Source organism: Monodon monoceros, unplaced genomic scaffold, assembly GCF_005190385.1.
Source record: "Monodon monoceros isolate NGI ecotype Baffin Bay Population unplaced genomic scaffold, NGI_Narwhal_1 Super_Scaffold_8, whole genome shotgun sequence".
Taxonomy (NCBI): Eukaryota; Metazoa; Chordata; class Mammalia; order Artiodactyla; family Monodontidae; genus Monodon; species Monodon monoceros.
Window position 1 is genome coordinate 15,305,708 of NW_021703785.1, and position 26,186 is coordinate 15,331,893.

Here is a 26,186-nt window from a genome sequence, read left to right on the forward strand (position 1 = left end):
AAACTATTTTAATACAAGATTAATAGCAATTTTCTATCCAAATCAGAAATGAAAAAAACTTAACCCAAATAATATTCATTTGACAGTCACATAAAATTTTAGGTTTGATTGGTGCACACATTTGTCCTGCATATATGTTATGCATATGCACACAGAGACCTCACTACTACGCCATCTTGAGGTGTCTTTTCACAGAAGTACCTCATTACAAGGCAATGTCAAAGATTCCAGTACTTTTCAACTTTCACTGAGGCTCAAAGAGCCCCATGCTAGGCTGAGTCCTGTGCTGTAGCAAACTGTGTTATATAGCAAGGCTCCAGAATGCATACAGATCAATACTCTCTTTGTAGAACTTGGCCTAAACCTAAACACTGGCTAATGTCTCCACCGAGGAGGAACACATTGCAAATTTGTAAGTTATGGTCTCCTTACTCTTCTGTTGGCAAAGCTAAAGTGCCCCTCCCCTCCCTTTTTTTTTTTTTTAAAGTTAGAAATCAGATTTGTTAGTGACTGTAAGTAAATGAAAATGAGTTTGAATTTCTGCAAGTTTTGGATAAGTCAAAACTTGCATTTGCTAACCCTTCCACCTTTAATCAAACCACCTGATAATTAGCCTTGCGAAGAGAAGTAGTAAAAGAATCACAACTCAGGAGTTGCTCAGGTTTTATTCCTCCTTGGGGACTTTAGTTGGTGTTCAGTGTGTAGCCAAAACACATACGTAATGGCTAAAGAATTAAAGTAGGCTAATGTCTGCAGCAGGGAATATAAATTAAATATCAGGCTTCTGCGTCCAATAATATTTTCAGTGTGTCTGATTTATAGAACGCTACTTTTATAATTCCTACTGCTCATCAATGAATAGTCGTGTTTTTCAGTGTAGACAAAGTAGTATTATCTATCCCTTACAACTAAAGCAGGGAACACAAGATATCGATCTGCGTAAGTCACTGTAAGGGAGTCAGATTGCTAGTGCTAATGTTCTGTGATGGCTCTAATCAAAGTCCCGACTTGACCTTCATTCAAATGAGAGAAGGCTGTCGTGGCTGTCGCTCAATTACAGAACCATAAGTGGAGCTCAAACTCGTGAATTTGCAATCTATTCTTCTCTGCTAAAGACTTTAGCCTCTGTTTAGCTTTCGTTATAACGTATACAAAGTATAATATACACGAATTACAGACGTGTATTTCTGTTAGAAAAATACATATTATAACTAAAGAACATGTAAATAGAGGCACTTCAATAAGCTAAGTGTTTGCAGTTATAAGCACCACCCAACAGTTCCTAGCATCCAGTTTCAGTGAGCCCATCCCTCTCTACTCATAACAGAGGTTGTGATGTGATTACAGAAATTTAGGGGACATCAAAGCAAATGAGGACAGGTCAGGAAAAATAATGGAGCATCACTGCATCCCCTATCACTATGCTAAAACGAGAGAAATTAACTTGGTGAGGGGAGGGGGAGATTCCAAAATACTTACTGAAATGGGTTAACTAGATTAAACTAGTTCCCTTAGGGCACAAAAAATTCCCATGTGAAATTAGTCTGAAAATCATATGACATAGTACGATGATGATAAAAACCAGGAAGTACAATTTCAATAATATTTTGACCACATCCATGCAGGTGACTAATACTGTGGCATCACTAACTGACCGTGATTTCAGTTCTCTGCCTGGCTCATATAGATCACTATAGCTCACCAATATGAATAGTATTGATAACGAAGGTGTGGAAACAAAGGAAACAGGCGTTTATATATTGTCTGTGTGGTTAGTGTTTATAGAACACGGGTTCACATTCATTAATATAATGTGTATTCACATACATGCACAAAACCCTTTGGGGGTGAAAGTACAGGGAAAACAAGGCATTCTGATCTATTTCACAGAAAACAATGCAGATCTATTTTTAAAAGGAAAGACTTGGAGCTTAAAGCTATGAAAACAAGTTATGACTCAAATGTTTTGGAAAATCAAGATTGATTTAATTTGTATTGCACCTTAATTACTGGAGAAAGACAATACTGATTTCTGAACATACAACACAATGAGCAACATAAATGACTGGTCCTTCATGGAGATGTTTTATGTGTCATTGGTGATAGGAAGCCGAAGTCTGGCGGTGAAATGAATGGTTTGCTAGAAGTATGTAATGCTGAATTAGATTGTATCAATTTCATAAAGATTTAAGTGAAAAGATGCCACAAAATCTCTCAGAATCCTACGTTCCGTATTTCGTTAGGCATACAATAACAATAGATGCTTCTAAATACTTTGTTTTGCAAAAGTGCTCAAGTACACTTAATACTATTGTACCGCATGTGTTCTACCTAAACGTGACGACTAAACCAATAACTAATCATAATTTTGATGAGTACGGAGATCGAAAAATACCATTGATGTGTCATGACTGCCAGTGGGTTAATTAACGTGTGACTAGCATACTACGGTGTCTTGAAACATTACTTTTCCCAACCCCAGATACATCATAAAAACCAAAAAACACATGGATAGCCAATGGTATTCATAAAGCCCCAGGTTAGTTTGTTTTGCTTCTCTCTGTCAGGAGGAGCATAACGCCTGGCTTTGGCACACCTGGCGGGCCAGTGAGGCTCCAAATCAGCCTCTTGAATTCGAATATTTCTCCAAGTGCCAAGCAGGAATCCTAGGCTGAAGGCGTTGTACCGAAAGCAATGGTTTTGCGTGAATCACATTCCTTGCGCGTACGGTTTCCATGACCGGTAAAGTTCTGCACACCCACGGCTCTGCCCATGCGTTCGATACAGTCTGGAGCACCCAGGACAAAACACGCTCGTGTGAGAAGGGTGTGCCCTGGCAAACTTTTAATAAATGGACGGCTAGATACGTAAAAAGTTCTCTTTCTTGATTCTTGGTGCTCACAGATCATTGAGGAATCCCTTCTCTGAGCAGCACAAAACAAGAAGAGCTGGTTGACAAAACATTTTCGTTACAAAGGTGTGTCAACCCTGAGCTTGGAATTAAGAAGTTAAAATCTGTGATTTATATATATATATAGATATAAAAATAGATGATCATACTAAGACTAAAAAAGTGAAAGAAATCTCCATGTCAATACTATATATATATTTTGTCTTGACTTTTTTGTTGTTGTGAGTTATTTTGTAAGAGAATGCCCTTGTGATGCAGGAACCAAGTGACGCAAAGCAAATAGTTAAAAATGAAAACTCACTTATGGATCTAATTATTTATCGGTTCATTAAAGGAACTCTTCTTTTGGGAGGGTAATGAGCACGGGGCAGAAACATCTAATTCACGTCAAGCCTGTGGCTAAAGCAAAGCAATTGTATGGTTGAAGATTATTTTCATTTCAGACCCTTGAGGAAGATGAATTCATGAGGGCGTCCACTAGTGACTGGAGATGAAGGGAAAAATCCGTGCCAATTGGATACAGTGGTCAGACGTTAAGAGAATTACTGAAATTGAAATCGGGCAGGGTGAGATAGAGGAGCTGAGTTGTTGCACATTTTACTCTCCGATTAAAGATGGAATTCTAAATTTCCTATCAGTACCTCTGAATCGGCTTGGCGTTGTATGGTTAGCGCGCAAGACCTCCAAGACAACAGTGTATTTTCACTACGTTAAAAAAAATTTCAAACCTCCGCATGAGCATTTTGTAAACGCGATTTGTCACAGAAAAGCTTACACTGGGAGTTGGCTGGCAATGCCGAACTTACAGCGTTACAGCTCTTTTATTTTTCTCGTTTGCTTCTTTGTTGAAAATGCAGTTGTCTTGGGGTTTGGCCTGATTTTGCAAGGAAAATTATTTTCTTCCTATTATTTTTTAAATGGGGAAAAAAATAAAAAACTGACAACGTGAGATTCCTTCACTTCCGCAGCATAAAAGCAAATGAAGGTAAGAAAATCTCCTGGTACGAAAGATTTGAGTAAGAATTCTCTAGAATAAACAAGTTTCCCACAGATGATAGCTGAAGGAAAGAGGAAGCAGTCCAGTCTGGCACCCAGTACTCTTTGGGAAAACAAAAAGGGAGGCATAGCGCAGTACTGCTCTCTTCTCATAGAAAACGGTAAGCTTTTGTGGCATGGTTCATTGTCCAAGAGTGTAAGAAAAGGAGTTGGCCGTTCAGATAGCTAAAATGCAGTTTCATGTGACCAAAATCCCAGGATTATCTGCACAGTCTCTGCCACGCCAGGGCGACGCAGACGAGAGATCCTGAGAGGAGCGAGTGTCCCAGCTGGGCTGTAGAAGAGTCTACTTCTCTCCTGTCAGGATCCACTGCCGGGGCCTCTGTGGTGACAAACTCAAACTCCGTAGGACACACATCATCCATGCACCCACTGCCACTCCCTGAGCCGCTGGATTCATCACCTGGTGCGGACAGATTGAAAAGGAGAGTTAGACCCAGTCCAGCAAAGAGTGGGGGCACACGTGAGATTTGGACACAGAGGTGGCAGGGGACATCTCCCCACCCAAGGGTCCTCCACTCCACTCCATCCCCATGGGTTTGTTTATAATGGGCAGGTTTGTGATGTGTGGGTGGACTGTATCTAAATAGACATCTGAAACATAGTGCTTCATTTTTATTTTTTTTTATTTATTTTTGGCCGTACCGCGAGGCATGTGGGATCTTGGTTCCCCAACCAGGGATGGAACCCGTGCCCTGTGCAGAGTCTTACCCAGTGGACCGCCAGGGAAGTCCCTGAAACACAGTGTTAATAGAGGAGACGTCTGTGTCTGTATTTCTGACCAAGCTGAACATATTCGATACATAGCTCTTTACAGAAGAAGTTTGCCATTCCGCGCTTGAAACCAATGCCCAGGTGTCCACTTAGTATGCTGTCTTAGCCTGGCATCGTCCCTGCCTGCCTCATATGCCTTCTGAGCTTTCTCTATTCCCACTTCTGACTGCTTGGTTCCTTCATGTTTCTTAAACGCTTTATCTCAGATCTGGCTCCAGTTAAGTCTTCATCCATTACTAGCTACGTAAAAGTACTTATCACCATTTGCAACTCTATTATTTACTTTCTTGTTCCCTCCATGAGCATGTATACTTTTTGGAGGAGAGCAGACACGTTGTGCATACTGTTCATTTCTGTATCCCCATCGGCTTTAATGGCCCCTGGCATATAGCAGGTTCACAATAAATACGTATTGAATTACTAAATATGCCTTGGGCAGTTTCTTCAACTTCTTTCAGTTTCCCCAACTCCACAGCTACTGACAATAACATTCACCTTGTTGAGGATACGTGAAAACCCCCTGATAAAACGTGTGAGGGCACCAAAGCCAGTGTGCGCAATGATGCCTGATGGAAGAAATGTGGTTCCTACGGCAAAGACGACCTAGATTTTAACCTGCTGTCTTTTATTTAAATGAATTAGGGCAAGCCAGTTAGTCTCACTGGGCTCTGCGTGCTCACCTGTAAAAATAAGAAAAATCATATCTATTTCATTGAATTGTTACAGGGTATAAGTGAGATAATGTTCCTAGCAGGGCTTAGGAAACTGTATACCTGGAAAGGATGTTTGCTACTTCCCCTCCTTGCTCAATGAGTCCATTCAATAGCCCTAAATGTCTCCCTGCTGGCCTGAAATGGTGATGTCCGTGTTGAGCTGCTCCGAAAGACTGGCATCATCTTGGCTGCTAGACGCTACTTAAGCAAAGCCAGGTAATGCAGGGACCTTCCAATGCCCCCCCAATAAGCACGGCTCAACTCAGTGCAATTTATTTTTAAAATGTGACATCTAAATACCACATAAGATCACTTGAATACACTATACCAGGTTCTTAACATTTTCTCTAATTTATCTTTAGTGGTCTTGCAAGGGGGAAAACGCCCATTAATTAAATTCAGAGATATCACAATTGCTAAGGGAATTATATTAAACACTGGTATTATGAACAAGAAGTAATATAACCTTTACAAAGATATTACTAAGGTGATTTAGAATATTAAAAATGTGGTATGCAAATAATGACAAGAGAATCTAGTTGAGAAAAATAATGGCCCCATCTCTTTCTGAAAGGAATCACAAATGCAGGTATTTAAAGGGCGATTTTTTAAATGTCGAAAGCAATAAGGGTGATGATGACTATAAGATGTGATAGTGGTTTATATGACAGACACTATCCTAATGCAGGAGGCCAAGTTCGGTGCTGGGGTTAGAGCAAAGTGATGGTCTTAAGTGTTGCTGATTTTTATTTTCTTTTTAGGGGAAATGGAGCAAGATATCTCCTCGAGGACATTCCCTAAGCTTTGCAGATTGACATGCATACAATCTCTTTAGGTCAGAGAGGAGACAGAACCAAGGCCAATATCAACTAATTCTTACGTATCTTGAATTATTTATTCCAATAGTCATTCTCTAGGTAATAAAGCATTTTATTATATTAGATAGATAAGACAGAAAAGATAAATTGAGAGGAGTGAAGCTAAGGAATGAGCAGGGGAGAAGCAGCAAAGGCTAAAACCTCGTGTAATTTACTCTTCTGAAGAGGGGAGGAGAGGTTTAGTAAAGAGAAAGAAATAATGGGAGGACTTGAGAAAGTTTACAGCAAGTCTATCAGGTTGGCAATTATCCTGCACTTAGAAAGTTAATTTTTGAGTTATTTAAAAGGGAATTAAGCATGAAAAATTTTCTGCAGGGGACAACTCAGTAGAATGATGGTTAAGACTCAGATGACTTCATGTCTTCCATCTGTAACTTGTTTCTTTCTATCTCATTAACTCAAGCACACAGGCGTCATCTTTTGCTTCAGTGACCAAATTACAGGATCACTGGCAGCTCCACATCTTAGGTTCAAGAAATCTTTTCCCGAGAACTCTCTCTAGAAGAATATATATATATATATATATATATATATATATATATATATATAAAATACATAAGAATATATATATTCTTCTAGAGAATATATTCTTTTATAATATATAAAACAAAACAAAAAAAACCCTTGCCTTTATGCATCTAGAAACCACTTAGACAAACCCAAATATAGTTAGTTTCATCTGATGTGCATTCAGTAGTCTTTCAAATCACTTCTGATATTCAGTGACCTTGAATAAAATAGTCACGTGTAATATTACTTCAGCATTTTACTATTTTTCTCAAGATTTCAGATACAAATGTCAGTGGGTCGTGTATGTGCATGATTGGAGAAGGAGAAAGAACTGATGCAGTTGATTCCATGGCACATGAGATATCATCTTAGCTCCTTTACACACAGCCTCAAATGAACCTCCCAACGATCCTTATTCAGGAATGCTTCCCATCCTATAGAAGAAGAACCTGAGACTCAAGAGATAATTTGTTCAAGACCTCAGTTCTGAAGTGATACAGCAGGGATTCCTTCCCATCCTTGTCTGAGTGAGCAATCTTGAGAATATTCTTCCCTTGGTGGTTGGGAGGAGGGATGGGAGTTTGAGGCAGAGACATAAATGCCGATGGGGAAAGGAGAAAGGGAAAGCATTACTTTGCTACCTTATCATTAATGGATCAACTGGCAGACAAAACTCAGTTTTAGCTTTAGTATAGCTGAATGTCAGCCACTGAAACCATTCCTTAAGAGCAGTTATGATTTTAGTAGTATCTTAAGTTCTGCAGAGCAGAGCTCTCTGCCCCGAGGACTATAAATAGCTTTGCAGATGGGGTAAGAATGACACAGAAGAGCCGAGGTGCACACTGCTCTTAAAGAAAAATCACAATAAACTTATTTACAAAACAGAAACAGACTCACAGACTTAGAGAATGAACTTATGGTTATGGGGGTGGTGGGCTGGGAAGGCGTGGGGGGGAGGGATAGTTAGGGAGTTTGGGATTGACATGTACACACTGCTATATTTAAAATGGATAACCAACAAGGACCTACTGTATAGCGCAGGGAACTCTGCCCAATCCTCTAATGACCTCTATGGGAAAAGAATTTGAAAAAGAATAGATACATGTCTATGTATAACTGAATCACTTTGCTGTACACCTGAAACTAACAGCACTGTTAATCAACTATACTCCAATATAAAATAAAAATTAAAAAAAAATTCTTTCTTTAAACAAAAGACAAATTATGGTATAATCATCTATAACGGTTTTCACTCTGGAGGTTACAGGTGCTGGTAAAGGCTCTCTTACTCGTGTCCTGGAAGTTGACGTCATTGCCGTTATACGCGTTCTTCAGTTTGTTGGTCATCACACGGAGAGCCATGATCTGCTGCCTGATGAACGTGTCGGGCCGCGTGATGTCCACGTCCACCTCGGGGTTGTTGATCTGGTTGGTCAGCCCATCGTTCATGATCTCAGGCAAGTATCTGCCGGGCAGAGAGGGAGGACAGGGGAGGGTGAAGCAGGAGCGACCTCGAAACCAGATTCTGCCACGTTGTTTCTAAAAGTGAGCCCAAACGTTGGCAAAACTCGGGCTCGGTTCCTGGAAAAAAGGGCCAAACGGTGAAAACAAGGCATACACCTTCCCAGAGGGAGATGCGGCTGTCCTCTTACTCTTCTCACAAGGCTCTCGCGCCTTTGGCTTCTTTCCCATTTCTGGTGCCCCTTACTGGAGTGTTGGGGCGCACGCTGCTACAGCAGCCTCAAAGGGACTTCCTCGTTCTCATCTTTCCATTCTAGCACAACCTTCACAAGCTGTCTGGGTAACCTTCTTAAAATATTGCTTTCGGGCTTCCCTGGTGGCGCAGTGGCTGAGAGTCCGCCTGCCGATGCAGGGGACATGGGTTCGTGCTCCGGTCCGGGAAGATCCCACATGCCGCGGAGCGGCTGGGCCCGTGAGCCATGGCCGCTGAGCCTGCGCGTCCGGAGCCTGTGCTCCGCAACGGGAGAGGCCACAGCAGCGAGAGGCCCGCGTACCGCAAAAAACAAAAAACAAAAAACAACAAAAGAAAACTTCAGTCTCCCAGCAAGTCTAGGAGGTAGGTACTATTTCAGCCCCGTTTGTATAATAGAAAACTGAGACTTAGTGAGGATAAGTAACTGTGCAGAGTCACAGAGCTAATGGATCTAACTTCAGAGTCCACGTGCCCAAACACTGCACCATATTGCCTGGTTGATCATAAGCTACAATTCACACTTTATGGCTCAGCAATCCAAGCCTATCTCCACCTCCTGTCTAGTTTCTTAGGCTGCAACACTCCCTTCAAGGTACCCTCCTTGCCTTATGGAATCTCCTCCCTGGATCCATCTTATCTTTGCCGGCAAAGAACTTTCCCGTTCAAGTTTTAAATATCTTCAAAGCCCCAGGTCAATCCTCACTTTCTCTTTGAGATGTTTTCCAGTTTTTAGGGATCTGCCCACTTTTCTGTAGGGCTTCCAAGTTCGGCAGGGCATTTTGGTCACCGCACAAAGTCATCTGCCGAGGGAGGGAGCTGGGGCTGAAATCCAGCCCGAGTGCCCGTGCAGGGCACCATCCACCAAAAGGGGTGCCTTTTTCTTTCCTTTTCTTCTCTTTTGTGGGAATCTTTTTATTTTAGAAAATTTTAGCATGCACCAAAGTAGAGACGATAGTATACTAAACCTTCATATTCCCATCTGGGCTTCCTTTTCTAATTCCTACAAAGGCACTATGTTTGTCTGTGTCCCGGTAAGAAACACATGGCACACTCAAAGGAGCAATAAAGAGAGTTTGAAGAAGAGAGTGTTTACAAAGGTGTGAACAGGGTTGAAGGAAACCAACCAATGTCGCAAAGAACCCTGGGGCTGGCAACAGCAGAAGGGCCAGAGGGGATGGAGCTGTTAGCAGAATGCGTGAGATCTGAAACCATGCAATGCAGCCAGAAGACACTGCAACTGCCAAACCAAGGCCCCTCAGGGAGGGAGCGGAGGGAATGATACCCTGACCTCTCTAGTCCCTCCTTCTGACCTCTGGCTGGTGCCTCCCATTGGCTGAACCCAACTGGAAGCCAACAGGAAAGGATACCCAGGTGATGCAGTCTGTAGAGGTTCTCCTGCAGGGCACAGACCAAGGTGGAGGGATGAAGAGTGGATCTCAAAGTGAGTCAGAACATCCAGCCCAAGCATCTGATAGGCTGGAGCAGCCCTGCCTAACTGCTATCATCATCACTCTTTTACTGCCTCTCTTAGTGTTGTTTGAAAGCCGAAAAAACTTCCCTTCCTCTATTTTGTCCTTCCTATTTACATTTTCTCGTACAATATACTTATGCTTAAAATTCTTCCCCTTCCTGCAGGTTATTTTCCAATTTTCTGAAACCAAAGGCTCTATCCCATCAGCCTCCAAAAGAAGAAATAGAAACACACAAAGAAACTTTTATATTTAAGCCATATTTCAGGTGTTGAAATCTTATGCATGATGTATTTGTGCATGAATGGGTTTACCATTTTATTTTATTTTGAATTTAATTTTTTTATACAGCAGGTTCTTATTAGTTATCTATTTTATACATATTAGTGTATATATGTTAATCCCAATCTCCCAATTCATCACACCACCACCACCACCACCCCCCCCCGCTTTCCCCCCTTGGTGTCCCTATGTTTGTTCTCTACATCTGTGTCTCTACTTCTGCCTTGCATGGTTTACCCATTTTATTTATTTAAAATTTATTTATTTATTTATTTATTTTTGGCTGCATTGGGTCTTCGTTGCTGTGTGTGGCCTTTTTCTAGTTGCGGAGAGCGGGGGCTACTCTTCCTTGTGGTGCGCAGGCTTCTCATTGCGGTGGCTCCTCTTGTTGCTGAGCACGGGCTCTAGGTGTGCGGGCTTCAGTAGCTGTGGCTTGCGGGCTTAGTAGTGGTGGCTCGCGGGCTCAGTAGTGGTGGCTCGCAGGCTCTAGAGCGCAGGCTCAGTAGTTGTGGCGCACAGGCATAGTTGCTCCGCGGCATCTTCCCAGACCAGGGCTCGAACCCGTGTCCCCTGCATTGGCAGGTAGATTCTTAACCACTGCGCCACCACGGAAGCCCGGTTTACCCATTTTAAATCAGAAGTCCCAGAATAAGCTCCATGTCTTCATCCATATCTTGAATAAAATTGACTTCATGATGTATACTACACAATGAATAATAAAGCACACAGAGCACATTGCAAATTCTTTTCCATAGAACTTCACAGTATTTACTGCCCTAAAAAATGTCCTAATTGAAATGAAAGAGTCATGGAACTATATTTCTTTATTTTTGCAGTAAAGCGTGATGTTTTTGTTGCCTTTTAATATATCTGGTAAACCAATAAAATTCTGTTAGATTCTGAGATTTTCTTCCTGATATAAGTTTTAAAATATGACATTGGATTGACTGTCATTGACATTCAATTATATGTGCTTGGCTGCGTGAGCTCTACCTAATCAGTAAAGCCCACCGGAATAAAAAATACAAGGGCAGTCCAGCCTTTGCTGGCACAGGAGCAGAGAGGGGCTGAAAGGTGCCCATGGGCTCTGGTGTTGCCCCTGGACCTTCTGAACAATGGTCCCTGCCGCTGTACCTATGCTGAGTCAGAGGAGAGCTTTGTTTCTTTCAGCCGCTGTGCGCACGGCACAGCTAGCCAGAGTCATTTATCAGAAGCTGACTGCGATAGCTTACATGGGAATGCCACCCTTGGGAGTCTGAGCACGCAGGAACAATACAAGACTGCCAAAGAAACCCAGCCTCGAATTGTACCTGCTGATGCTCAGCTACTTACAATAAAAGCAAGTAACAATGCACCCATGTCCTCGAGAACCTTTTCTCCTTTAGTGTATTCAAAGGGGAACTTTAGAGACAATATGGAAACTTAAACCGAAAAACACAGTTGAAAAGAAAATGGCCATTTTGTCACACCAGGGGTACATCCTGAGGCCAAATCTGTGGATGTCCAGAGTGCAGCCTGGGGCATCAATGGAAGCCCAGTTCAGCACCAGCCCATTTATTTGTTGCTTCTCTTGTCTGATCTCTTTACATAACGCTCATATCCTGCAAGAATGGACGCATCTTTGAGCCCATAATATTCTTCCCTTTATTAGATTTTGCACCAGCTCTTTGGCTTGAGGGCGCTCTATTTTTGCACCATCATAGTCTGGGAGACATGGAAAGGGAGGAGAACATTGCTACAGAGAGTCCAGGTTCTGAGGCAGGCTGCACATTTACGTGGGGCAGGGAGAACCCAGAAATGAGGACAAATTGGAGGGGTGTCACTGTTTGCCAATACCTCATGCTGTGGTATGGAAAGTGAGTGGAATACGGGAATAGTGAAGCATAGCTTCCCCATTTTGGTTACCTTCTATTTTGTAAGACCATGTGTAGGGTCTAAATCTTCAGCAGTTTTGCAGAATTATTTATCTTCACATCTGCTATGGTCTGCACGTTTGTGTTCTCCCAAAATCTGCATGTTGAAAACCTGATGCCCAAGGTGATAGTATTAGAAGGCAAGGCATTTGATCTAGAGGGCTCTGTGCTCCTGATTGGGGCTAGAACCTTTATAAAGGAGGATGCACAGGGCTTCCCAGCCCCTTCTGCCTGGTGAGGGTACAACGAGAAGCCTTCAACCCGGAAGGAGTCCTGGTGGAGGAAATTTCTGTGGAGCTTGCTATGAGTGATGAGTGACCGGGTCAGCACAGCAGGCATTCCCGACCCAGGGCACTCAGAATGGGCTCATGAATGGGCTCAGAATCAATGGAGCGTAGAGAAATGGGAACTCTTCTGCATGGCTAGAGGGGATGTAAAATGGTGCAGCGCTTTGGAAAACAGTATGGCAGTTCTTCAAAAAAGTAAAAATAGAATTATCATATGATTTAGCAATTCCACTTCTGGGTATATATCTAATAGAATTGAAAGCAAGGACTCAAACAGATATTTGTACACCCATGTTGACAGCAGCATTATTTACAACAGCCAGAAGGTGGAAGCAACCCAAGTATCTTCTGACAGATGAATGGATAAACAAATGTGGTCTATACATATAATAACTCAGCCTTAAAAAGGAAGGACATTCTGACACATGCTGACCTCGATGAATCTTAAAGACATCACGCTAAGTGAAGTACGCCGATCACAGAGGGACGTATGTTGTATAATATCACGTATGTAAGGTACCTGAAATAGTCAAATTCATAGAGACAGAAAGTAGAATGGTGGTGGACGGGGGCTGGTGGGAGGGAGGTGTAGGGGGTTATTGTTAATGGGTGTAGAGTTTTAGTTAAGGAAGATAAAAATGTTTGCGGATGGATGGTGGTGATGATTGCACAACCATGTGAATGTACTTAATGCCACTCAACTCTACACTTAAAACATGGCTGAAATGGTAAAATTTACGTTGTGTATGTTTTACCACAGTTTAAAAAAATCTAAGTTTTAAGTAGAGTTTTCTAAAGTTCTTGACGTATATTAATTTTTCCCTCTCCATTTTTTCCTGACTGCAAAGTGGAATTATTCAAAACCTACTGTGACTTTATGTTTTAAGTGGATTTATAAATTCTTGAAGACTTTTGAGCTGGAGTTGTCTGTGGCATTAGGTACTTCAAAGAGATGTGACACCAAGACATGATCAAAGACACAGAGGTTGACCCAGGGCACCTGAGATCTCTTTGGGACCCAGCAGTGTAATCGTGGGTAAGTCACTTAGCTACTATACATATATATAGTAGTATATAGAATTGTATCGCTTATATAATTATTTTTATATTTATGTGGATAATTCTTACCTTATTTGTTTCATAAGCTGCCATATTAAGTGAAAGTATATGAAAATGCTTGACAAATATAATACACTATGCAATTGCAATGCATTCTTATAAAATGAGGTTGTGAACAGGGCTCCCTCAGATGCCAAACTTGTTTCTTAGGAGGGCTGACGGCAGCAGAATTCTGAGTTTTAAAGCCTGGATTCATGGACAGAAGAATGATTTGCTGTGGCTTTCTTCCCATCTGGAAGATGCGTGTCATGAAATGGTTTGGAACTCTTGGAGGACACACAGCTCGTTGGTTGTGCTAGTGAACAGAAGGTAAATTCTTTGACGTGGGTTCTGAGCTCATTGGCAGGAGCTGCCCAAACCATCCTTTCTTGGTAGAATTGGAGTCAGCAAACTCCAGGGCGGGTGGGAAAGAAGACCCACGAGCCAGTCCTCAGGGCTGCCGAGCTGTCGACAGCAACATGCCTCTTTCCTCCCATCTGTAGCCACACTTTTCATCGCTTCAAGGAAGTGCACGCAGCGTCCCTCTCCCCCAGGACAGTCAGCCTTCGTGGGGTCTTCCCTCCTAAGCATCCCAGAGAAGGGAAGTGGGCTTTCAGCAATGTCAGCTTGGACAGTTGCCAGTTTTCTTCCCAGACAGACTTCCCACTTTCCCCAGGTGTTTGTCTGGCTGGTTATACATCAGAAATTTTACAGATCTCTCAAATACAGCTGGAGTGCTTTGGGACATACCCCGCAATCAGACTAAGACAGTAATGTCCTGCCAGATCTGTCACGTCACTGTCTCTGACAGATTTCTCATCACCACGCACCATTTTGTCCCTCTGCCAGCTGCTCAAATGTACCCACTCATGACTTCCTAGTTTCTTTGCTTAGTCAATCTACTCAGTGGCTGTTGAGAGCGACTGACCTATTTTCTAGATTTTTCTACATTTCCTATTTCTTACAACTTATTGTATTTACCTCCTGGCCTCAGGAAGGATTTCCTTGGGGTACACAGTTATTTCTGTGAGGATCAGGTGACTTAAAAGACAGCAGAGGCTCCCGGCAAAAGCTACGTTTCCAATGGATCCAATTAATCCTTGTCTCTCAGCCGGCATCTTGATGGGCTCCTTCTAGAAAGCATCTTAAAGAAAGGACACAGTGGTGGCTAAACACTAGTTGACAAGGAGCAGAAGCAGAAGGCTGTTTTACCAGTTTTATGGGATAGAAAGAAGAGCCTGGATATAACAGACTAAAGAAACCCTGAAGACACTGAGATTCGTGTATGTTCTATCATGAGATCCATGTGCTACAGGGACTTGCCTCAGACTGGCTTTCATTGCATTTCTCCTGCCCCATCCCATCGACTGCCAAACTCCCCTTTCCCTTTTAACTCCTATGAGCTTAGAGAAAGGATCCCCATAAAGAGAACACAATCCTCAAGGAAGTTACAGATGATGTAATTCAACACGGTTACGTCCTCAGAAGCAAGACTGCTTCTCTAGGAGCAAAAAGGTAAGAGCCTGTGTGAACATCCTAAGGGCTTTAGTTTTTCTTCTGCTGCTGCCTGACAGTGCTTTACCCTCTACATGCTAATCATATAAAGTTTTCTTTCCTTCTGAGCCTATGCTCGCCTGCTGCCATCAGATCATTCTCTAGCTCCCGTGCAGGCAGCTCATTCCGGTCACCGGCTGCCCGGAACGCCCTTCTCAGGGGTGACAGATGAATCTGATGTCCTCCAAGGGGCTCTAGGTTCACCCTGGGAGCTTTAGGAGGCCTAGATTTGTAACCTGTCCCACGACTCTTTAATTTTTTTCCCTTTGGCTGTCTAGATGATTATTGATTTTCCTCCCTTACTTCTTAGTTTCCTTTCACCTTCTGTTTGCCTGAGTTTAAGTCGGAGTGTTTCTGAGTCTCATTTCTCCCTCAGACGTTGCTTAGGTAAGTGAGAGGTGGAAGGAGGAGAAGTTCCACTTGCCAGCTTACTTTCCTGCTGGTCATGGACGATGCACCTGAGGCTGCTTTTCTTGAGTGACAGACACTGACCTGAATTCTTTATTAGCTATTCTGATAAAGTAGGATGTGGATGTGAGTGAGTATTATCTGCTATAGACGGAATCTTTGTGTCCCGCCGAGAGCCATAGGTTGAAGCCCTAACCCTCAATGTGATGGTACTCGGAGGTGGGGTAGTGGGGAGGTAATTAGGTTTAGATGAGGTCCTGAAGGTGGAGCCCCATGATGGGATTAGTGCCCTTATAAGAAGAAGAGACCAGAGCCCTCTCTCTCTGCCATGTGAGGGCACAGAAAGAAAGCGGCCATCCACAAGGTCGGAAGAGGGCTCTCACTAGAACCCAACCCTGTTGACTTCTAGCCTCCAGACTATGAGGGAAGAAATTTCTGTTTAAGCCTCCCAGTCTACGGTATTTTTGTTACAGCAGCCTGAGCTAAGACACTAATTGAATCCAGTAATGACCGGATCCATCCTTGGCCCACAAAGGCATCTCATTAGAGACCAGAGGTTTGTGTGGACAATATCCTGTCTCATGAAGGCTGTGCTGCATTTCCAACTTAAAATTCCCTCTTGATGCACTTGTGAAGCTTAAGCAATTCATTGTTGAGATGACCTCGACCTGGCCTGGGCTCTGGCTATCTTTAGTGGGTGATGTTACAAATGAACCACGTGACCTGCCCAACCCAGTCGCTGTTGTTGGTTTTCATATAAGAACAACCCCATTCAGGGAAACATCAAGGGTTTCCTTGGAGGCAAAGAGAAAACAGCACATTGTAACATGCTCCCTGAGGCTTGCACCTGAACTGAAAAAGGGAACATCTTACATATTAATAGGAACTTAAAGTAGGGCTGCCAGATAAAATACAGGACAGCCAGTGAAATCCGAATTTCAGATAAACAACGAATCCTTTTTTGAGTGTAAGTGTGTTCCACTTGGTGTCTGCTGTTTTTAACGTGCTAAATCTGGCAACTCTGCCTTAGAGCCTCGCTACTCAAACTGCGGTCCCTGGACCCGCAACATCTGCATCTCCTGCAAGCTTGTTAGAAATGCAGAGTCTCAGGCCCACCGCAGACTTCCTGAATCAGAGTCCGCATTTTTAACAAGATCGCCCAGATTTTAGCCTGTACACTTGAGAAGCACTGCTTTAGAGTTTACCACGTATTCTCACAGACATGATTGCACTGGTCTTTAAATTGTCCCAGTGGTTGGCAAGGGAAGGAGAAGCAGGGAAGGGCCTCTGCTGACCACCTGTTGTCTTGTTGTCAAATGCAGACTTACGTGCTGACAGGGTCATCGGTGCGCCCACAATTTCCTCCCCTCAGAGGGCACAGTCTCTTCCTTCTACCTCACCTCCTGTTTCCAGACCTGCTCCGCTACTGAAGCAGAGTGAGACCTGCCAGAGATGGGCAAAGGTGGGAGCAGGGGATGAAGGTGGGTTTATGTCCTGGGGGAACGATTACTCACATACCCTTGACCGTCATCTCAACACAGCAGCTTTCACCCTGTGGTTACCACAGCAGCCGCATCTGTGTGCATTCTGTTTTGTTTCAAGTCATCATTAATTTCAACGGGTGATATTCATTTACTAACACCTATTTGGGAAAGTAATACATACTGGAGTAAAGGGACATGTCCACTGTAGGAGTCGTTTTGATTTCAGAAATGTTAACATGTGAAATAGGCATGCTTCTGAATCAAGGAAGTATAGTAGAGAGCTTGGAGCTGCACGCAGAAAACAATCAGGAGAAATATGAATAACGGCAGACAAGTCGGGGCAAATACGTAGATAGGACAAAAGGGCTGCAAAGACTGGCTGAAGGAATCAGATGGATAAAATACAAAGAAAGGAAGAAATGTCTGAGTGACCGGCAGCCTCATCCCTGTTTTAAAACAGCCTTGAGTTTTAAAATGCCAGACAATCTCTATCAATGCTAATAGACATCGCTGTTCCATATCTCTAAACACTTGATAGATTTTTTTGTTTTAAAATAAAGGTTCTGGTTCTTTTATTTCACAGGGTGACAAGAATAACCTTTCTTTCTTTTTCACAAGTATTCCTAGACATTTAAGAAGGCCTATCATCTGAAAGGCCGTACTTCAAAAATAGGGAAAAAATAGGTTGCCTTGCGTTACAAACGGATTTTTTAACTTGCAAAATAGTTGAGTGGAATTTTTTTTTTAATGAAAACTTCTCGTGTGTTCCTCGATCAATTAATAAATATTTGGATGAGAAGAAAGCGTCAATTAAATTTAATCTAACAAATCTTTATTGGTTATCTACTTACAGTGTTATTAAATATAAAGTTATAGGGCTTCCCTGGTGGTGCAGTCGTTGGGAATCCGCCTGCCAATGCAGGGGACATGGGTTCGAGCCCTGGTCCGGGAAGATCTCACGTGCTCCGGAGCAACTAAGCCTGTGCGCCACAACTACTGAGTCTGTGCTCTAGAGCCCCCGAGCCACAACTACGGAGCCCGCGTGCCACAACTACTGAAGCCTGCGCGCCTAGAGCCTGTGCTCCACAACAAGAGAAGCCACCGCAATGAGAAGCCCGCGCACCGCAACGAAGACCCAATGCAGCCAAAAATAATAGATAAATAAATAAATAAGGTTATAATATTAAGATTCCATTCCAGTGGAATAAATAAAAAGAAAGGTACTAAAAAAACCCCTTGAAATTGTAATTTTTCAATGGAAATATAATTTGAGTCACAAATATTTGACAGCCTTATCTTTTTAATAATACACTGGGTTAAACTCTGGAATATTCATGCAAATGATTTTATCGCATTAAGTTTGATGATTTCCCTCACCCACATAAAATCCTCCAATGGCTTCCCACAGACCTCAGGATAAAATTCAAATCTGGTCCCTGAGTACTGATCCAGGTGTGTCTCCACCTATGTGGTCCTTTCCCAACCCACAGTCCAACAGGAGGGTGTTTAAAGTTCCAAAATCCACTGTCTTCTCTCAAGCCACTGTGCGTTTTCATGTGTTGACAGACACCACTGCCATCACATAGTACTTAATTGACAGAGCCTTGCACAGTGCCTGGGTTGAGGGAGTGCTTAATAATATTGCTGATGAACTGAATGAACCGAATGTAGACCCACTAAATCTTTTACAGAGCGAAGACTCTGTTTCATTTATTCTTCTAACCTGGGGAGGACAGTATTTATCTGTCATTTGCTCTAGAGTCAGGGTATTAAAGTGAAAAGAATACTCTCTAGGGTTTGGGAGATTTCAGCTTTCACCCTTGTTAGTCGGCAAACCTTAGACTAATGTTTTACCCTGTCTCGGTTCCTGACATAGTGAGGAACTTGGCTGAACCATCGCAGCCTCTTTTTGCCCTAACTAACTTCAATGGTCTTTATCTTCCCCATTCATTTTCTTGATGGAATGTAGTCGGCTCCCCAGTCCCTGCCCAAAGCCTTTTTTTATATTTCCTTTTGTAAGACTGCATATGCGCTAATATCCAGTAACCTGTGTGACCATCCACAGGAATGTAGTTGAAAACACAGCTGCTGTTTTAGCCAAGGCTAAAAGGTAAACACAGATGGGCAACAGAGCAGCTCGGAAAATCAACCACTTTATTCATTAGGCCACCTGGTCATCCTTTACAGTGTCTTTTTGTAGAGTCATTAGGAAAAGACACAGAAGCTGTTAATTCACAGCTGAATTTGCTGGCCCAAGGTCGCCTTCCTAAAAGGTCGGACACTGATAAATTACTAAGCATTTTTGAGGAGAATGTTGTTGATACCATTAATAGCCTCTTGGACCCTCATGATCTAAGATTTGCACATTGATATTTGGGGGTAACTTGAAATGATTACAGTTTTTTCTACAGCTGTCTTGTTTTCAGCTTGCTAAGCTCTCTCTCTAGTACGGCTAATAATCTCATTACCAATAGATGCTAAAAAATGCAACTCAGCAGTGTAAGAAGTTACACCCAGGGAGCACCTCATTGCACCCCTTCCTTCTGCAGCTTCTTCTGAACTTAATATCTATGAATCTTCTTGTTCCCTTTTCATCACAGCTACTTCATATGCTTGAAACCGCCCAATAACGCCACAGGAAAATCCCCACTCTTAGGTTCTCCACCTGCTGGCTGATCCCCAAAAATTCCTTGAGTGCAATTTACCAGCTGCTCTGCCCACCTGCATCCCCACTGAGGAGGGCTCAGGCAGACTCCTCTCCTGGGGGCTGCCTGGCCTGCCAACTCCCAGCCAGTTCTCCCGTCCAACTTCTCCACCCTATGAAAACTCAGGCCAAGCCCATTTCTGGGCTGAATCAAGAAATTCAGAAATTCCATACCAAGTGGCAGTAGCAATGGACGGCAGAGCAGAGGATAAGAACAGAGCCATCTCTCATCAGGAGATTCCAATAGGACTTTTCAAGGCACAGAACCTGTGAGAACGCTTTCCTGGTTGTCTGTCTGTCATTTTCTTTTTCCCTAACCCTTTCAATGAGACTTCAATATTTTTTTTTCTCCAAGGGTGAAAAAAATTACAGTTGAATGTTCACTTCCTGTTTAACTTGTGATGGAAAAAAAACAGTCAGCTGTGCAAATTTAACTATGGATAAAAATAGCTCTGCTATCTTAAAGTCAGTAAGTGAACATAAAAAGCTCTTTGTGATCTCAGAATATCCGTAACCTGGCATCTGTCACCATCCCTCTGTCCTCATCCAGAGGCGAGGCATTCAGAACAAAGATTCCATGCTTAATGGCACCTTGAGAGTAAGCGCTCCCAGGTGCCCATCAAACCTGTCACTCTGAACAGCTGTCGCTAAGTGACGACTTGTCCCTCCACCCTCCGTTGCTTTTTGCATAAACAGGTCTGCAGCGCTGTGCCAGGAGAGCCTTCCAGGGCTAGATGTGCAACGCCCCATCCATAAGAATAGCGAGCCGCCCTCACCTGGCTTTGCTGTGCCCGTTCCAACATTCCTCTTCGTTGGACGTGCCCGCCGTCACACTCTCGTCCTTGCAGATGGTGTAGGGCAATGCTGACCAGACCTTTTTAGAGAGCTTCAGTTTCTCTTTTATGTCTGTGACCTGATCAAGAAAGCAAGGAAAGACAGTGAACATTCTCCCCAGGCGTCGTCCGTTTCTACACAAGGATGCAACTCGGGAAGGTTAGAGAGTCTGCTATAGGACTAGCACAGACTCTCCGTCAGCTTTAGGAGAGACATCATCCTGCGGGATTTGTTGCCCAGGAAAGCCTCACTTCTTCCTTTCTCCATCTCCCTCTAGATTCCAGCAGAGAGCTCTCAGGTAATTGGCTCCTGGTTTTCCATCTTTTCTGTCCTCCCATCCTTTGAAGTAAAAACTTCTGAAGCATCTCAGCTGGCTTCAGGTCCCTCTCCAGCTGGGAGAAATAGGTGTTCTCTATTGCAAACACCCTCAATATATTCTTTAGGGTTCATATGCCTGGATGTCAGATAAATGCACCTAAAGGATGCACGAAGAGATACAGCACTTTCCCCAAAGGTCTACTTGTTTCCGCAAGAAATGAATATTGTCACTAATTCAGCTGCTGGTAACCCCTGCACTTGACCAAGTGACAAGCCCACACAGCCCACTCTTGGGTGATGAACAGCAACCCAAATCCACTTAAAAATCTCTAGCAGCAGAGGGAAGCGTCATTACAAATACAAGCAAGTGTAAAATCCACAGCCCTGCGGGTGGATGGCCGGGAGGAGCTTAGTACCAGCATCTTTAGTGCTTTCTCTCAGCACTGACTTTTCGTCTGTGGAAAAGGTAGAGAGAGAGATTCAGTATAATTTTGGCTCCATAATTAGAACCTAGTTTCATGCAGTCACGACCCTTATTTCCTATTCTGTCTACATGAACATTGGGAAAATCTGTGGATGGTTGAAATGCCTCTGTTATAGGTTGAATTATGTCCCCCTAACATTTGTATGCTGAAGCCCTAACCCTCAGTACTTCAAGAATAAGACCTTATTTGGAGATGGGGTCTTTACAGAGGTAAGGAAGTCAAAATGAGGTCATTAGAGTGGCCCTAATCCAATATGACTGGTGTCCTTATAAAAGGGGAAATTTGTACACAGAGATATGTATAGAGGTACGACAATGTGAAGAGACACAGGAAGAAAACATTCATCTACAGGCCAAGGAGAGAAACCTGGAAAAAATCCTTTCCTCACAGCCCTCAGAATCAACCAATCCTGCTGACACATTGATTTTGGACTTCTAGCCTCCAGAACTGTGGGACAATAAATTTCTGTGGTTTAAGCTCTGCCCACACCTCATTAAGATAGCCCTAGAAAAACTATACAGCATCCTAGAAGGGAGGACCACTGACACTTGTAATCAGTGGCTTTTGGAAACAAAGTATTCTTTGATTACTGTGGATGGAGTACAGATGTGAGAAAAAATTCCAAAGATCTGTTGTCAGGTTTAAGAGGAAACACAAAGAAATAAAAGATCACTGATCTTTCATGTTGTCCCTAGTCATATTTCTTGGTAGTTCCAGAACTGTACAGTTTTTTTGTGTGTGTGTGTGTATTGCTGCTTTTTTTAATTGAAAAAAGCCCATGATTCTTTAGGAGGTGATACAAGATTATTTTCTGGCCAGACAGTCAGATCATAATTTCTACAATTTCTGTAATAACCATAAATTCCAAAGGTTCCTGTTCTTCCCACCCCAATTCACTCTTGGCACCTATATGTGAAATGTCACTTCTGAAAAATGGGGACGAAACATGCTGAGGGCTAGGTTTTTATCACAGTCCTCCTCTCCTGATGACAAATTTTCTTTTTTTTTTTTTTTTTTTTGCGGTACGCGGGCCTCTCACTGTTGTGGCCTCTCCCATTGCGGAGCACAGGCTCCGGACGCGCAGGCTCAGCGGCCATGGCTCATGGGCCCAGCCGCTCCGCGGCATGTGGGATCCTCCCAGACCGGGGCACGAACCCGCGTCCCCTGCATCGGAAGGCGGACTCTCAACCACTGCGCCACCAGGGAAGCCCCTGATGAAAACTTTTCTGATTGCTGAATTTTGAATATTGATACAAGAAAGATGAATAATATCTTATCCATAGAAATCTTTTTCTAACTAGATGGTTGTCTCAGAAACAAAGTTATATTAGAAAGAGCAGCCAATTCTCAGAGGGAAAGGAGCAATGGCTTCTCTTATCCTTCTGCACTTCTTCTAAATTCAGAATTTACTGAGCAATTCTACGAGCGGTAGCGGGGCGTCTGGCATAGGCTCCGGCTTCATGATTTTAGAACACACAGAATTGTACAGGTTTTGGCCCTTGCTTATTTGCGATATGATGACAGAGATTTCCGTCATGGGAAGTATCTGTTCACCAGTAAGTACTGAAGAGGACCAGAATGCTGAATACAAGAATCTGGTACACATCCTTCAATAGTGTGATGTTACTTTTGTTTCAGAGCATAAAAAAATCCACAATGACCTTCCAAGGAGTAGCTTACAATCAGCAAACGTTTAGGGTTGCTTAAAAACTACACTCTCTGACTTCCCCCATTTGTGCTGACTTTGGTCCACAGGCCAGTCGTTTTCTGCTCACAATTCCTAGCACAGATGTGGGTACATATCGTTATGGGTTTTTTTTTTTTTTAAATTTTTGTTTTAAAGATATGTGGCCATTTCTATCCAGCCATAGATGGATAGACATTCTCTGTTTAACAATTATTCAAAAACTTCAAACCCCTGAAACACCAACTAAGAAACGTTGAAAACGTGATAGAAAAACCACCGTTCTGCAGCCATCTCATAGTAATAACTGACCTCAGTAAGTATCATCAATAGATGCTGTTGTGGGTTGAACTGTGTCCGCCCCAAAGGATGCTGGATCCTGCCCGCCAGTACCTGTGAATGTGACCTTGACCTTATTTGGAAATAGAGTCTCTGCAGATGAGCAAGTTAAAATGGGGTCATTAGGGTGGGACCTAATCCAAGATGACTTTGTCCTTATTAAAAGGGTAGATTTAGCCACAGACACAGACACACACACACAGGGAGGACATCACATGAAGATGAAGGTAGAGCTTGGGGTGATGCATACACAAGCCAAGGAACACCAGAGATGGCCAGCAAGCCACCGGAAGCCAGGGGACAGGCCTGGGACAGATTCTCCCTCACAGCCTCAGAAGGAAACAGCCCTACTGACACTTGGATCTCAGACTTCCAGCCTCCAGACTGTGAGAAATTAAATTTCTATTGTTGTAAGCCACCCAGCTGGTGGTTACACAGCCCTAGCAAACCAGTACAAGTGCAAAATAATATTGGGTAAAAGTTTAATGGGGAACAGGATATTGACACAATCCCAAAGCATTCCCCACGGATGACATTATTACAACAGGACGACTGCCATCATTCTACGGTACAGAAACTTGGCAGCCCCTACCTTAACCCAGCGACCAAAGTAACTGGACAGACTGACATCGGGTACCTCCTGATGCGATGGGACAAGAAGGACCTACCACTTATGCAGCGAAAATTCATAACCTGAATCCAATCATGAGGACACATTAGACAACCTCCAACTGAGGGATGTTTTACAAAACAGCTGGCCTGTATTCCTCAAAAATGTCAGTCATAAAAGGTAAAGAAAAGCTGAAGAGTTCGTCTAGATTAAGAAGAATAAGAGACATGACGTCCAAATGCAGTGGACGGTTCTGGATTGGGCACTAGATTGGACAAATGATTGCCAGGAAGGATATTATTGAGCTAGTTGGCAAAATGTGAACACTGACTCTGTATCAGATAATATTGTATCAGTGTTAAATTTCCTGAACACGAACTCCCATTGTGATAACCCAGGAGAATGTCATGTTCTTAGGAGATACACACTGGAGTATTTAGAACTAAAGAGTTATGATTTCCACAACTTATTCTAGAATGGTTCAAGAATAATAATAAGAATAAAAACACATAGATGTACAGAGCAAGAGAGAGTGAGAAAGCAAGTTTAAGGCAATTTTAATAATTGGTGAATCTAGATGGAGGTATAAAATTTTTTCAAAAATTGCAATTTTTCAGTAAGTTTGAATTAAAAAAAAAATAAAACATGTCCAAAATAAAATCCTTCGCATCGGATTTGTTCGGCAGGGTGTCACCTCAAGGTCTCTAACCTGTAACCTGGACTACCTGCTTAGGCCACTCATCCTCACTGCTCTAAACGCAAACCCCAGAGGCAGAAATAGGTATTACATATTCATCGCTAGTCCAGAAAATGATCACCAGCTTCAGGATGGAGATACTGTAAGCTTTATTCTGTCTCGTAATAAATACACCAAGAATGAACCTTCGCCTGTCTGCCTTTCTTCATACAGAAACCCCACCTTTATGCTGTGGGAATCTGAACCAAATATATATATTTTGAGACAGAGAAAGTAAAATTGCATGACATCCCACAGATATCTCCTCTTTTAATATTTGCCAAATTGAACGGCGTATATGATGCTGCTCTTTCTTTAAATCAGACGCAAGTATTGCATCTTTCATGGTGCATCCTCTGGCCCCCTGGTTAAATTTGGATGGAACTTTCTGTGTTCCACAGGGGGCCCTGTTCATGATTCTGAGAACTGATCGCTCCGATCCCTTATAATTGGCTTACTTTTCTGACTCTCTCTTAGACCACATGCATCTTGAGGGCTGGGACAGGGTTCTAATTTGTCTTTATCCTCAGTGCTTAGAAAGGGTTGGGTGACCAACTACCCCATTTTGCCCGGGACATAGGAGAATCTAGGACACTGAATTTTCAGCCCCAAACCGGAAAGTCCCGGGCAAACCGAGATGAGTTAGACACACAGGTCTCAGCACACAGTAGGTGTTCAATAAGTGTTGGTTGAGAAAATGGGTTTCATTGCCCTAGTATATTACAAAGTCATAGACCTTATGGCTAACACAAAATAGTTGGGGGGTGTCACACACTGTGGGCTCTTATCTCAAAAGGGTGGGGAGGTGCTGAGGGTCCTCCCAGGAGTTGTATCTGGCTTAGTGAGGGGTGAGGGTCCCTTCTGACCGTTCACTACATCACATTTTATAATCAGGTCACTTTCATTCTGGCATTTCAGAAGCCAGGCATTTTCATTGTGCAACTGAAGGCGATAACGGCAAAGGCGCAGTGAGAGATGCAAACGCTGTTTTAACATTCTGCACGAAAACATCAACCGATTCACTTCCAGGCTGGGGTGGTGAGGCGGACAGCTGAAGAAAATGGACACTATTAGCCACTGGAGAGGAATACGCCTTTGATTCTAAAGACTAGCTGAATGATCGCACTTTGTTTTCTGGTATCAATAAAGTTTTTCAATTCTCACACCGTTTAGAAGTATATTTTCATTTTCTCTTCTTTTTCTTTTTGAATAATAATGTAACTTCCTTTGCTGTAGCTCTAGATCTGAGTTGTTTTTTTTTTCTTCCTGGATAAGTTTTACGTTAGCAAAGCATTCTTGGTAGAAATATATTACGGACAGTGAGCGTGAGCCCTAATTCATTAATAATACAAACTTGATGGGAGCAAAGACCCGGGTTCAGATGTGGAATTTACAACTTCTTTTCCCTGCTTCCCAAATGAGCGA

General features: G+C 42.9%; 1 protein-coding gene across 1 annotated transcript in view; it reads right to left on the reverse strand.

The window, feature by feature from the left end:
* Positions 1-3,089: 3,089 nt before the first annotated feature.
* Positions 3,090-26,186, reverse strand: part of GPC6 (glypican 6) — a 1,074,747-nt gene continuing 1,051,650 nt past the window's right edge. Inside the window, exons 7-9 of the mRNA XM_029210314.1 lie at positions 20,532-20,668; positions 8,132-8,307; positions 3,090-4,370 (exon numbers count right to left, since the gene is read on the reverse strand). Coding sequence (XP_029066147.1) covers positions 4,168-4,370; positions 8,132-8,307; positions 20,532-20,668 — 516 coding nt within the window. The 3' untranslated portion in view covers positions 3,090-4,167. The remainder of the gene's footprint in view (positions 4,371-8,131; positions 8,308-20,531; positions 20,669-26,186) is intronic.